The 12,886-nt window shown below is 45.0% G+C and overlaps 1 protein-coding gene across 3 annotated transcripts; it reads left to right on the top strand.

The window, feature by feature from the left end:
• The first annotated feature begins 2,904 nt into the window (after positions 1-2,904).
• CEACAM19 (CEA cell adhesion molecule 19) lies at positions 2,905-12,886 on the top strand. 3 transcript variants are annotated; one of them, XM_087940148.1, is made up of 7 exons: positions 2,905-3,191; positions 7,687-8,052; positions 8,930-9,149; positions 9,772-9,830; positions 10,071-10,153; positions 10,979-11,020; positions 11,438-12,886. In XM_087940148.1, the coding sequence occupies exons 1-7, from the start codon at positions 3,140-3,142 to the stop codon at positions 11,483-11,485; spliced, it is 870 nt and encodes a 289-aa protein (XP_087796274.1). In that variant the 5' UTR covers positions 2,905-3,139; the 3' UTR covers positions 11,486-12,886. The 3 variants fall into 3 exon arrangements, with proteins under 3 accessions (XP_087796274.1, XP_087796275.1, XP_087796276.1); XM_087940149.1 differs by having other exon boundaries at positions 2,943-3,191; positions 10,979-11,036; XM_087940150.1 differs by lacking the exon at positions 10,979-11,020 and having other exon boundaries at positions 2,943-3,191.

Here is a 12,886-nt window from a genome sequence, read left to right as displayed (position 1 = left end):
CCACACCCACATAGCCACGCCCATATATCCACGCCCACAAACCCGGTTGTTAAAAAATTTGAATCCCACCCCTGGGGTAAGGCACCAGGTTAGAAAATGGGAAAGCAAGAAAGGCCACTGGGTGACTCTGGGCCAATCACCAGGAAACGGTGAGTTCTAGTCCCGCCTTAGGCAAGAAAGGCCACTGGGTGACTCTGGGCCAATGACCAGGAAATGGTGAGTTCTAGTTCTGCCTTAGCCATGAAAGCTGGCTAGGTGACTCTGGGCCAATCACCAGGAAACGGTGAGTTCTAGTCCTGCCTTAGGCAAGAAAGGCCACTGGGTGACTCTGGGTGACTCTGGCCTTAGGCAAGAAAATCTGGGCCATCACCAGGAAACGGTGAGTTCTAGTCCTTGCCTTAGGCAAGAAAGGCCATGAACTGGGTGACTCTGGGCCAATCACCAGGAAACGGTGAGTTCTAGTCCCGCCTTAGGCAAGAAAGGCCACTGGGTGACTCTGGGCCAATGACCAGGAAATGGTGAGTTCTAGTTCTGCCTTAGCCATGAAAGCTGGCTAGGTGACTCTGGGCCAACCACCAGGAAACGGTGAGTTCTAGTCCCGCCTTAGGCAAGAAAGGCCACTGGGTGACTCTGGGCCAATGACCAGGAAATGGTGAGTTCTAGTTCTGCCTTAGCCATGAAAGCTGGCTAGGTGACTCTGGGCCAACCACCAGGAAAGCGGTGAGTTCTAGTCCGCCTTAGGCAAGAAAGGCCACTGGGTGACTCTGGGCCAATCACCAGGAAATGGTGAGTTCTAGTTCTGCCTTAGGCAAGAAAGGCCACTGGGTGACTCTGGGCCAATCACCAGGAAACGGTGAGTTCTAGTCCTGCCTTAGGCAAGAAAGGCCACTGGGTGACTCTGGGCCAATCACCAGGAAATGGTGAGTTCTAGTCCTGCCTTAGGCAAGAAAGGCCACTGGGTGACTCTGGGCCAATCACCAGGAAATGGTGAGTTCTAGTCCTGCCTTAGGCAAGAAAGGCCACTGGGTGACTCTGGGCCAATCACCAGGAAACGGTGAGTTCTAGTCCTGCCTTAGGCAAGAAAGGCCACTGGGTGACTCTGGGCCAATCACCAGGAAATGGTGAGTTCTAGTCCTGCCTTAGGCAAGAAAGGCCACTGGGTGACTCTGGGCCATTCACCAGGAAATGGTGAGTTCTAGTTCTGCCTTAGCCAATGAAAGCTGGCTGGGTGACTCTGGGCCAATCACCAGGAAGCGGTGAGTTCTAGTCCTGCCTTAGGCAAGAAAGGCCCACTGGGTGACTCTGGGCCAATCACCAGGAAGCGGTGAGTTCTAGTCTTTCCTTAGGCAAGTAAGGCCACTGAGTGACTTTGGACCAATCACTAGGAAACAGTGAGTTCTAGTTCTGCCTTAGCCATGAAAGCTGGCTAGGTGACACTGGGCCAATCACCAGGAGATTGTGAGTTCTAGTCCTGCCTTACTTAGGCAAGAAAGATCACTTGGTGATTTGGGGGCAATCACTAGGAGGTGGTGAGTTCTAGTCCAGCCCAGTGAAATTTGATTGGGTGACCTTAGTCCAGTTCCTCTCTCTCAGCCCAACCCACCTCACAGGGTGGTTGTTATGGGGAAAATAGGAGGCAGAAGTTGTATTAAGCATGTTCACCACCTCGAGTGATTTGTAAAAACAATAAAGGAGGGATGTAAATAAACAAAGACTTTTTAAAAAAGTGTTCAGTGTAACCCGATTATTTGAGGATGTTCCGTGAACTCAAGCAGCAGCGTGCATTTGAGCGTCACAGTAGCTGAGTGAGGAAACTAGCTCCAATGTTCCTACAGGCTGAAATATTTGGGCTCATCTGGAGATACACCCCAAGTTTGGGAAGGCCCTAATGCAGTGTTTCTCAACTTTGACCACTTGAAGGGGGTGTGGACTTCAACTGCTATAATTCCTCAGCCAGCCATTGTTTGGCAACCATTGTTAGAGTAAGCCTGCAGCCAGACGGGTAGCAGATAAATTGAATAAACAAACAAACAAATAAATGTTGTTTTAAAGATTTAGCTGTGTCTGTCTCTCTGAGGCTTTATAGCAAGGGCCTTCCAACTCTGCAAGTTTAAGACTTGTGGACTTCAACTCCCAGAATTCCTCCTCCAGTCATGTTAGCTTGGGAATTCTGGGAGTTGAAGTCCACAAGTCTTAAACTTGCCAAGTTTGAAGACCCTTGGATTAGACAGACAGACAGACAGACAGAGATGGAGATAGAAGATAGATACTGTAGATCAGGGGTCCTCAAACTTGACAGCTTTAAGACTTGTGGACTTCAGCTCCCAGAATTCCTCCTCCAGTCATGTTAGCTCAGGAATTTTGGGAGTTGAAGTCCACAAGTCTTAAACTTGCTAAGTTGGAAGACGCTTGCTTTAGAACATAGAATAACAGAGTTGGAAGGGACCTTGGAGGTCATCTAGTCCAAAAGAAGAAAGAAGCAGAAAGAAGCAGCCTGGTGGCCAAGCCAGGTGCATGAGGCGAATGGGGCAAGTTCCCCCCTCCTCCCTTTCCCCCCCTCCCCTCACTACCTCATAGTGTTTGCAATGCAAGCGACACAAGCCTTGTGTTCCCGCGGGCCATGTGGGCAGCACAGCCTTGTGTTCCCAGGCAGCCTGGATTAATTGCTTTGGGGGTGACATTTCTCTGTGGACCACCAACATTTTCTCATGCACCACCAGTGGTCCCCGGCCCACTGGTGGGTGACCACTCTACTAGAAGATCTCCAAGGTCCCTCCCAACTCTGTTAAATATTGATTTGCATAAGCTGGATGTGGCTACACTTAGTAGGTTAGATTTTATTTTTTTTTCCCCCCGAGGCTCAAGCGTGTTTTGGCTGTATAAGCCCAGCCTCCTTTGCTGCTTTCCAATCCAAAATCTTGGGGAAGTTCACACAGCTAAGCGTGTTGTGCAAGGGCAGGCAACATATTTGGAGCTACAGACTCCTTACTACACACCCGAGTGAAAGCAGCTGCCCTGCCTCTTTGCTGTCATCCTGGAATCCAGCTGGTTCGGTTGCTGAATCTCAGGAAAATCTGTCGGTGAAAAACAAGGAAGGAAAGGAAGGAGGACGGAGACCGATGAAGTTGGAAAACAAGCCATGAAGGCCCCGAGATGGGGGACTCCTTGGAGACTCCGTTCCTTTACTGAAGGTGAGGAAACGGAGCAGTTTTCCGTAGCAGGAGGGGAGTAGAGTTGAGTGGGTAGGGCTGGAAGGGAATGGGAAAATTCCTATGGGATCCCAAAAGGCTGCTTTTGAGCATTACGTCGTTGGGAAGGAAACTCCAGTTAAGAGATCTTGAATCTGGGGCAAGGAGAATGGCTGTATGTTTACAGGTCTCCAAACTTGACAACTTTAAGACTTTGTGGATTTTCAACTCCCAGAATTTGCCCGCTGTGGGAATTCTGGGAGTTTGAAGTCCACAAGTCTTAAACTTGCCATGTTTGGAGGGAACAGAACAGAACAGAACAGAACAGAACAGAACAGAACAGAACAGAATAGAATAGAATAGAATAGAATAGAACAGAATAGAATAGAATACTTTATTGGCCAAGTGTGATTGGACACACAAGGAATTTGTCTTGGTGCAAATACTCTCAGTATACACAAAAGAAAAGATACATTCGTCAGGAGTCCTGGATTTAGAGCAAAGAAGGACAGTCCTCCCTAGACATCAGCTGTTGAGGGCCACCTTCGACTTTTCTCCTCTCAAATTATCTTTCCTTGATCCTTTGGGAATATTCCTGTCCAAATTATCCATCCTTAGATAGCTTGGAGTGTCACAGCAGGATGTCAGCTATTCTAGCCACTGGAAAATAGAGAGGCATGGATAGAAGAGGGTATTTGTAACTCAGAGTTGAATTGTGGGGGTCCTTGGTATTTGCTGAGCTCGTTGGTTTTCTTGCAGACTTTCCATTACCTAACTAGGTGACGCCTTCAGAGTTTCTGTAACTTTTCCCAGCATTGGGGATGTTACCTAACTGGATAACGAAACGTCTGCAAGAAAACCACCAGGCTCAAAGAGCGCCAAGAACCCCGCGGTAGAGGACGACTTGGGAGCTAGGTGACTGGCGGATTAGGCGTTCTCAAACTTTTAGATGGATTTCCTCCAGGATGACATGTTCCCCTCCTGAACTTCAGACCTTTCAATAGTGTATGCATGGCTGATGTATTTGAATCCACCCGTTTGCTGCTGGCCAGCCTCTTCTTTTCTTTCTTTCCACCTTTCCCAGTATTATGGCCTTCACGAGAGAGCTAGGAGGGAGGGAGGAGGCTGGGGAAGACAGATAGATAGATAGATAGATAGATAGATAGATAGATAGATAGATAGATAGATAGATAGATTAGAACAGAATAGATCAATAGAATGGATGGATGGATGGATGGGTGGATGGATGGATGGGTGGATGGATGGATGATAGATAGATAGATACAATAGATAGATGATAGATACAATAGGTAGGTAGGTAGGTAGGTAGATAGATAGATAGATAAATAGATAGATAGATCGATAGATAAATAGAAAGAATAGAACAGAATAGGTCAATAGAATAGATGGATGGATGGATAGATGATAGATAGATACAATAGATAGATGATAGATACAATAGATAGATAGATAGATAGATGATAGATAGATAGATAGATAGATAGATAGATAGATAGATAGATAGATAGATAGATAGATAGAACGGGTGGAGATGGATGGATATAATAGATGGATGGATAGATTGATACAATAGATAGATTGATTAGATAGATAGAAGATAGATAGATAGATAGATAGATAGATAGATAGATAGATAGAACAGAATAGATCAATAGAATAGATGGATGGATGGATGGATGGATAGATGATAGATAGATAGATACAATAGATAAATGATATATAGATAGAATAGAATAGAATAGAATAGAATAAGATAGATAGATAGATAGATAGATAGATAGATAGATAGATAGATAGATAGATAGATAGATAGATGCATGCTAGATGGATGGATGGATGGACAGGCAGACAGATAGATAGACACAGACAGATAGACAGACAGACAGAATTCTTTATTGGCCAGGTGTTATTGGACACTCAAGGAATTTCTCTCCAGTGCACAAGCTTTCAGTGTACATACAAACAACAATATATAGATAGGTCATATACCATAGATCATATTTGCAATCGTTATTCTTAAGATATGAACAACAAGTGATAATCATAGATATCAAGAGGAGAAGCTCATAGGAAAGAGGCGAAGACGAGAAAGATGAGCAGATAACAAGGATAATCGCAAGACAGCCTACTGGATGGGTAAATATCTTCAGGTCTACAACAGCGCTGTGGGAATGAGACGTTCAGCAGAGGGAAGAAAGAAACTATTTTGTGTCTAATTGTTTTGGCATGTAATGCCCTATAGTGGCATCCAGAGAGAAGGAGGTGAAACAGTTTATCTCCAAGGTGTGTATGTGTAAATATTTTCTCAGCCCTCTTTCTGGTTTGTGCAGTCTACTAATCTTCAATAGGAGGCAAGATGGTTGCAATTGTTTTTTTTTTCTGCAGTCCTCTCCAGAGGTGGTATTCAGCAGGTTCTGACCAGTTCTGGAGAACCGGTAGCGGAAATTTTGAGTGGTTCTAAGAACCAGCTAATGCCACCTCTGTCTTGGTCCCACCTCTTCTATTCTTTGCCTCCCATTGAGTCCCAGCTGATTGGCTGGGTCTCCTTTGGTTGCCCTGCACAGGAGAACGGAGCTGGAAAGCAGGCCAGTGGGGTAGTGAGGGAATGGGGATTTTGCAGTGTCCTTCCCCTGCCGTGCCCACCAAGCCATGCCCACAGAATCAATAGTAAACATTTTGGAATCCCACCACTGGCCGTAACTATCCGTTGAAGTCTGTGTCTGTCCTGTTTGGTTGCAGTGCCAAACCGGACATTTACTGAGGTACAAATGAGAGATTGAATTTTCCTCTGTGGAACCCCAATCGCAGATCTTTGGGCAACCTGAGCTTTCTGGGGGTTGGGAAAGATCTTGGAATCCATGCCTAAGGTTGGAGATCTTTCGTCACGCTGGACTTTGGCTCCTGCCAGTGGGGGGCGGGGACCCTCAGTCCCCCGGCTTCTCGGTGGAGATAATTGAGCTCTTAATATTCCAGGACATTCCTTGGCAGCAGAAGAGTCAAGCCTGGGCGAGTTTGACGCCCGGTTTTCACATGCCCTCCTTGAAGGCTTCCGCCCTCAAGAGGCTGATCAGGAGTAGGAAGAAACGTCAACTTGGATCGTGGCAACCTCTGAAAGAGCAGGTGTAGCCTTGGGAACCATTAAGGATTCTCCCTGTATAATGGAACCAAGCTGGAATTCAAAGGCTTGACTGGCAAGGCCACCGTTCCCCTTCCAAGCTGCAGCAAGCAGCAAGCCACTGGAGAAAATACAGGGTTTTTATAAACACCTTTCCTTGAGGGGTAAATGATAGAGCTGGGAAGAATAGAAATATAAATGTAAATGTAAATATAAATAATGTAAATATAGAATAGAATAGAATAGAATAGAATAGAATAGAATAGAACAGAGTAGAGTAGAGTAGAGTAGAGTAGAACAGAACAGAACAGAACAGAATAGAATAGAATAGAACAGAATAGAAGTAAGTCGAACAGAATAGAAATAGAATAGAAGTTGGAATGGAATGGAATGGAATAGAATAGAAGTAGAGTAGAATAAATAGAGTTGGAAGGGACCTAGTCCAACCCTCTGCTCAGGCAGGAAACCCTATAGCATTTCAGACAAATAGTTTTCCCGTCTCGTCTTAAAAACTTCCAGTGTTGGAGCATTCACAGCTTCTGGAGGCAAGTTGTTCCACCGGTTAATTGTTCTCCTTGTCAGGAAATTTCTCCTTAGTTCTAAGTTGCTTCTCTCCTTGGTTAGTTTCCATCCGTTGCTTCTTGTCCTGCCTTCAGCAGTTTTGGAGAATAGCTTGGCTCCCCTCTTCTTTGGGGCAGCCCCTGAGATATTAGAACACTGCTATCATGTCGCTTGTGGTCCTTCTTTTCATTAAACTAGACATACCCCATTCCGGTAACCATGCTTTGTTTTAGCCTCAAGTTCCCGAATCATCTTTGTTGATGAGAAATCTTGGTGGGGACATTTTGTTTATTTCAAGACAGAGACCATGTCGGATTCCTGTCTAGGTGTCCAACTGTATTCTTATAAAAGAGATAATAACCAGAATAAGAGAGGGTGGAAGGGACCTTGGTGTCAACTAAAAAAATACTTCATTGGTCTTTTTAGTTGCCAGCAGAAAGGGAGTGGAAGAAAGTAGTGCATTCCTTAAATGCTTCAGATAATTGCTAGGCAGCTAAAGCTGTTGATGCGCAAGATTATTACTGGAGAGTATGACTCTTGGCTATGGACGTGTCCCACTGGAGAATATACATCCAGGGGGTGTGGGGAAGACCAGGGTCAAGAGGGAAATGAATGATGTGTCTTAGTATTGGCTGCACCCAGGTAATGCCGACATGGTCACTCCTAATAAATCATTTTTTTTAAACTCTGAGATTATGCAGCTAGAGACTGATGATTTGGATGGGAGTGGTTTGTTGGAGGTCTTCTAGTCCAGCCCTCTGTGGGACAACCCATACAATTATTTCTCTGTTCTCCCGACAGCCTTTTTCCTAGCCCTGTGGATTATTCTGGTCCAAGCAAGCAGGATCAATATAGTGTCCATCCCAGAGAATCCCGCCGAAGGTCAGAATGTCACTTTCTCTGTGGAAAGAGTGCAGGGTGACATCCGTGAAGTCAACTGGTTCCGAGGGCTGGCTTCTCAGGGGTCTTCAAGGATCTTCAGCTTCTTCCCCGGAAACTATCGCCCTCAGCGCAACGGGGTTCAATTTACCAACAGAGAATTTGGTTTCCATAATGGATCTATCCAGATTACTGGGCTGAAACACAGTGATGCCGGCCAGTACAATGTTGTGATTCTACTGCGGCCCAAAGAAATTCTCAATGCCTCCATTGATCTCCGGTTGGCTAGTAAGTACGGGTCCTCGACTTATAAAGCAGTTTGTTTAGCGGCCATTCGGCACTGAAAAAAATGACATGACCATTTTTCATACTGATTATGACCGTTGAATTCTGGGAGTTGAAGTCCATTCATCTTAAATCACGCTGCTGGGGAATTCTGGGAATTAAAGTCCACTTATCTTAAAATACCCTAGATGGGGAATTCTGGGAGCTGAAGTCCACCTATTTGTCTGGGGAATAGAAGTCCACTCATCTTAAAATATCCTAGACGGGGACTTCAGGGAGCTGAAGTCCACTCATCTTAAAGCATGCTGTCTGGGGAATTCTGGGATTTGAAGTCCACCTATCTGTCTGGGGAATTCTGGGAGTTGAAGTCCACCTATCTTAAAGTATGCTGTTTGGGGCATTCTGGGAGTTTGTCCACCCATCTTAAAGCACACTGACTAGGGAATTCTGGGAGTTGAAGTCCACTCATCCTAAAGTACACTAAATGCGGACTTCTGGGAGTTGAAGTCCACTCATCTTAAAGCATGCTGCCTGGGGAATTCTGGGATTTGAAGTCCACTCATCTTAAAATACCCTAGATGGGGAATTCTGGGAGCTGAAGTCCACTCATCTTAAAGCATGTTTCCTGGGGAGTTCTGGGAATCGAAGTCCACCCATCTTAAAATTGCTGAGGTTGAACAACACCGAATCTCAGATGCAACCAAAATTCTCACCTAACTGGTGAGAAGCTGGTAGATATTCAGGAAGGTTTAGCTGAGTTCCAGACATTGAAAGATGGGTGAGCTAAGAGGCCTAATCTGAAACAACTTCAAAGCCTCACTGGCTAGTACAGGGTCAGGAATGGTTAATCCTGATCTCTCCATCCTTATTTCTATTCTAGCACCACCTCTGACCACGGCGACAAGAGCAACAACGGTGACGACAGCAACAGCAGTATCCACAGCAACAAAAGGAACCTCACCCGTTAAGGAGGTTCCCAAAGAGCCTTCGAAGTTGGGCTGGATTGTGGCTGGGGTTCTGGTTGGCGTTTTGCTGTGCGGGGCACTCATAGCCGTGATGGTTTACCGGTTTGTTTTACGGAAATCGGAACCCAGCACAGGGTAGGAGTTTCCCACTTCCCCCCCCTCTCTCTCCCCTCTTACCTCACCTTCCTAGTTCGGTCATGATTCTAATCAGGTCTCCAAATCAGTGGTGGGATTCAAATTTTTTTTACTACGAGTTATGTGGGCGTGGTTTGGCTTGGTGGGCGTGGCAGGGGAAGGTTACTGCAAAATCCCCCTTCCCTCCCCACCCCACTAACCTGCTTTCCAGCTCCGTTCTCCTGTGCAGGGCAACCAAAGAAGAACCAGCCAATCAGCTGGGACTCTGGAGGCGGAGAATCGATGGGGGCGTGGCTAGTCAGAGGTGGTATTTGGCGGTTCTCCGAACTACTCAGAATTTCCGCTACCGGTTCTCCAGAACTGGTCAGAAGAACCGATTGAATACCACCTCTGCTCCAAATGTTGAAATCTGAAATTACAGGGGGGTGGGGTTGTTGGGCAAACATTGCTGGGATTCAGGTCAGAGAGAGAATCGTGCCTTTCAGGTTTGGTTCCAGGAAGGAGGAGTGCCCTCCACCAACGATGCGTATCTGCACTTCCGTGGAAATGTGCAAGAAGTTAGAAATGTTACCCAACCTTCGTTCTCATCCAACTCAATCTCCTCTTTCTCTTTCTCTTTCAGGGTAACAGGAAAATTGGATCTAGGTCTAGGAGTAAAAAAGTCACCTCCATCTAAACATGGTAGGTATGCTACAGGTAGTTTAGTTTTAGTTTAGTTTAGTTAACTTTATGGTCATTTGCACCTCGTACAATGAAATTAAATGCCATCTTCAGTGTGCATTACAATGCTAACGATAAAACACAAACACCCATCCTTCGCATTCTATACAATTGAATTGAAACCCTCTGACATTGCATTAATATTACACTATACAGCAGTGGGTTAGTGATGAGATCCCATCCTTTCCTTCTGTTTTCCAGATGACAAAGAACCCATTTATGAGGTAGTGGATTCTGCAGTGGAAACACCAAAGGATCTGCTCCCGATCTCTGCTCCTCTTCCGGTGAGTCTCCACCTGTCTTCTCCTTGGGTTCTTCTGAGGTTGAACAGTGAAGGAGGTCGAGGGCTCAGGAGATGGACCAAATCCACATGGGCCAGACTCTCAAATCGGTGACCTCACTGGAGTAGAAGATGGACCTGTGTTTCTTGGAAAAGAAGGCTCCACAGACTGATGTCCCCTTTTCCCCCCATTGGAGGAACAGATGACTTTAATGCAAAGAGCAACTTCTGGTTTTGAGTTCAACCTGGATCTTTCACTTTTCTAGAGCCGAGCTCTCCAACCTGGGCAACTTTAAGGCTTGTGGACTTCAACTCCCAGAATTCTCCAGCCAGCATGAATTCTGGGAGTTGAAATCCACAAGCCTTAAAGTTGCCAAGGTTAACAAACACTGTTCTCTAGGCATGGATGGCTTTAGGATTTGCTCCTGTTTTCTTTGCGGGAGTAGGATTCCTTCCTTCCTTCCTTCCTTCCTTCCTTCCTTCCTTCCTTCCTTCCTTCCTTCCCTCCCTCCCTGTTAACTGCCAAAAAAGAGCCTTCACAAAATGTCTCCATGTAAATTCAAACAGGGACATCAAAGCCCCACCCATTTTAAAATTTGCACAGGCAATTTACATAAAATGGGTGGCGCTTCAATTGTACCATGTGGCTGCCATCTTGATTTATTTTTTGTTGTTGCTCGGTTTAATGGATCTTTAACATTTCTCTTAAAAACGCAAAGTAGAAAGGAAGGGAAAGAGTTTGTTTTTTAAAAAAAGAGAACCTTGGTTTTTTTAGTTTTAAGGGATCCCTCTCCCCTCTACCATGGTTGTATATTTTTCTCTTTTGCAGCCGCTTCCAGGGACTTGCCCCAAGTTGGATTCAAACTATACGGTACGTTACAATTCAGGTGATTATCCTAAGCGGATCTTCCATGAGGCTTAATTTATAATAATCACAACATTGGGCTTGAGATGAAAAGGAGCCACAGGTTGAGGCTTGTTAAGTAATCTTTCAACCAATTTTCCAGCAGATCCCTATAAGTTATTGATGGTTGCACAGTCAATAAGATGTTTAGATTGGATTTATTTTTATCCACCTATCGAGTCCTTCTCAATCATCTGGGAATAGGCAGCTGTTGTTGTTTGATGGTGTTAAAAGTTGTCATCTCAGGATGTAAGCTGATCAAAATAAAGCTGCCTTTTGCAATTGACGGGTGGTGATTTTGTCAATGCCAATGGTGTGCAACTTTATTTATATTTATTAAATATAAAAATATTTATTGCATTTTTCTTTCTCTCCTTTTTTTAGGACTTACTTTACAGTGAGAAGTCTGTTTACTCTGAAATCAAGAGATGATACTATCGCTGAGAGATTCCTGATTCTTGGGTCATCTCAGATAACGATCCATCCGAAAACGTTGGGACAAAAACAAAATACTGTAATCCAAATATTTCTATCTTTGTGGGATCAAAGAGTCTTTCTCTGCCAGACTGCGAATACAAATAGCTTTAACCTATTGTTAAATCCATATTTTATTGAACCCAAGACTGTCTCTTGAGGGCATGGAGTCACACAGAGTTGGGCAGTCAGTTGGCCAACATCTTTCACCCAAACTGTGGGCCACGGTTTAAAAGATCTAGAGGGATGGAAGAGGAAATGGACAGCCGGGGCTGTCACTCAATATAGACTTGATCGGGGGTTGGACTAGAAGACCTACAAGGACCCTTCCAACTCTGTTATTCTGTGATTGTGCAGTTCTTCTAAAAATTCTGAGGACCCCAAATAATTCACATAGAGAGAAAAAGCCTTATTCTCTCCAGATGTGTGTGTGTGTGTGGATCTTGCACAGATGTCCATCTGACCTCAGCTTTGAGACACGATGGTCGGCCTAGAAGATGGGCTCCTCTGAGATAGCCAGGAAATAGTGAGGACTTCTGAGGATTTCACCAATGTTGGTTTTCTGTCTCCAAGAAGTGTATTTAATCCCTTCGCACATCTGTAGACATCTCCCATCTGATGTTCTCCTTGTTTCTCTACACCAAGGATCTTCCAACATGGCAAGTTTATGCCTTGTGGACTTCAACTCCCAAAGTTCCTGAGCTAACATGACTGGAGGAGGAATTCTGGGAGGTGAAGTCCACAAGTCTTAAAGCTGTCAAGTTTGAAGGCCCTTGCCCCTACACCCTCTTGTGAACGATAATATCCCATCGAAACTGGTTTGTTTTCATTCTAGAGTTTGGTGTGTGTGTGTGTGAGAGAGTTTGAAAGAAAGGCTGACCCTTATCTAAAGATGGGGCATCTATCTTTGACCGCCTGTAGCATCCATCTCAAAATAAGGTGAAAGGATAAGGGACATTCTCTTCAGGCTGGGAAATTTCCAAGCTGGGTCAAACGGCAAAACAGCATTAAAGGGTTACAAGTTCATGTTTTGAGATTTGGGTAAAAGATGAGATTCTCACATTTCAATTGAGAGAATACCTCACCATGGAAAGGAAAGGAAAGCAGAGGCTGCACAGCCTCCAGATTCAAGGAACACAGAGAGTCCTCAGCTTACAACCAAAATGGGGACCAGAGTTTTCGTTGCTAAACCAGCTAGTTGATAAGTGAGTCACGGCCAATTTTGTAACCTTTCTTGCCACGGTTGTGAAGCTGTGAAGTTATGAGAGGCATCTGGAAGGTTGTTAAGCAAATCTGGTTTCTCCCATTGACTTTGTTTGGCGAAGCGGTGATATTCGTATATTAAAAATATTCTTTTCT

The sequence above is a fragment of the Pseudonaja textilis genome, chromosome 10 (genome assembly GCF_049901715.1).
Source record: "Pseudonaja textilis isolate UNSWEBS1 chromosome 10, rPseTex1.2, whole genome shotgun sequence".
In the NCBI taxonomy this organism is placed as follows: domain Eukaryota; kingdom Metazoa; phylum Chordata; class Lepidosauria; order Squamata; family Elapidae; genus Pseudonaja; species Pseudonaja textilis.
This window is presented reverse-complemented; position numbering and strand designations above follow the sequence as displayed.

What these genes read in the sequence shown, in the direction of transcription:
- CEACAM19 (XM_087940148.1), top strand. Translation starts at nt 3,140, where the DNA reads ATGAAGGCCCCGAGATGGGGGACTCCTTGGAGACTCCGTTCCTTTACT. An exon ending in CATTGATCTCCGGTTGGCTA is followed by an intron (nt 8,053 to 8,929) that starts GTAAGTACGGGT and finishes TTTCTATTCTAG; the next exon opens with CACCACCTCTGACCACGGCG. An exon ending in AGTTGGATTCAAACTATACG is followed by an intron (nt 11,021 to 11,437) that starts GTACGTTACAAT and finishes TCCTTTTTTTAG; the next exon opens with GACTTACTTTACAGTGAGAA.